The following is a 477-nucleotide window of genomic DNA, read 5'->3' on the forward strand; positions in this document are numbered from 1 at the left end:
CCAGATCGACCCCCAGAGTGGCCTCATCACGGTGAGTGGTGCCATTGACTATGAGGAGGGTCACGTCTACGAGCTGGACGTGCAGGCCAAGGACTTGGGGCCTAACTCCATCCCTGCCCATTGCAAAGTGACCATCACCGTCCAGGATGCCAACGACAACCCGCCCCTCATCAATTTGCTCTCCGTTAACAGCGAACTGGTGGAGGTGAGCGAGAACGCCCCACCAGGGTATGTCATCGCCCTGGTGCGGGTCTCAGATCGCGACTCTGGGGCCAATGGGCGGGTGCAGTGCAAGCTCCTGGGCAACGTGCCTTTTCGGCTCCAGGAGTATGAGAGCTTCTCCACCATCCTGGTGGATGGGCGGTTGGATCGGGAGCAGAGGGACCAGTACAACCTCACCATCCAGGCCAAGGACAATGGCATTCCCTCCCTGCAGGCCACCAAGTCCTTCACTGTCAAGATCACCGATGAGAATGA

General features: G+C 59.1%; 1 protein-coding gene across 1 annotated transcript; it reads left to right on the forward strand.

Moving 5' to 3' along the window:
* Positions 1–58: 58 nt before the first annotated feature.
* LOC104487973 (protocadherin-19-like) lies at positions 59–472 on the forward strand (the record flags this gene model as incomplete). The annotated part of the gene is made up of 1 exon (XM_010144354.1): positions 59–472. A coding segment is annotated over one exon (414 nt), but the record flags the coding sequence as incomplete, so codon positions are not given.
* Between the last annotated feature and the right edge of the window lie 5 nt (positions 473–477).

This window comes from Buceros rhinoceros, unplaced genomic scaffold (assembly GCF_000710305.1).
Source record: "Buceros rhinoceros silvestris isolate BGI_N320 unplaced genomic scaffold, ASM71030v1 C12295398, whole genome shotgun sequence".
Lineage (NCBI taxonomy): Eukaryota > Metazoa > Chordata > Aves > Bucerotiformes > Bucerotidae > Buceros > Buceros rhinoceros.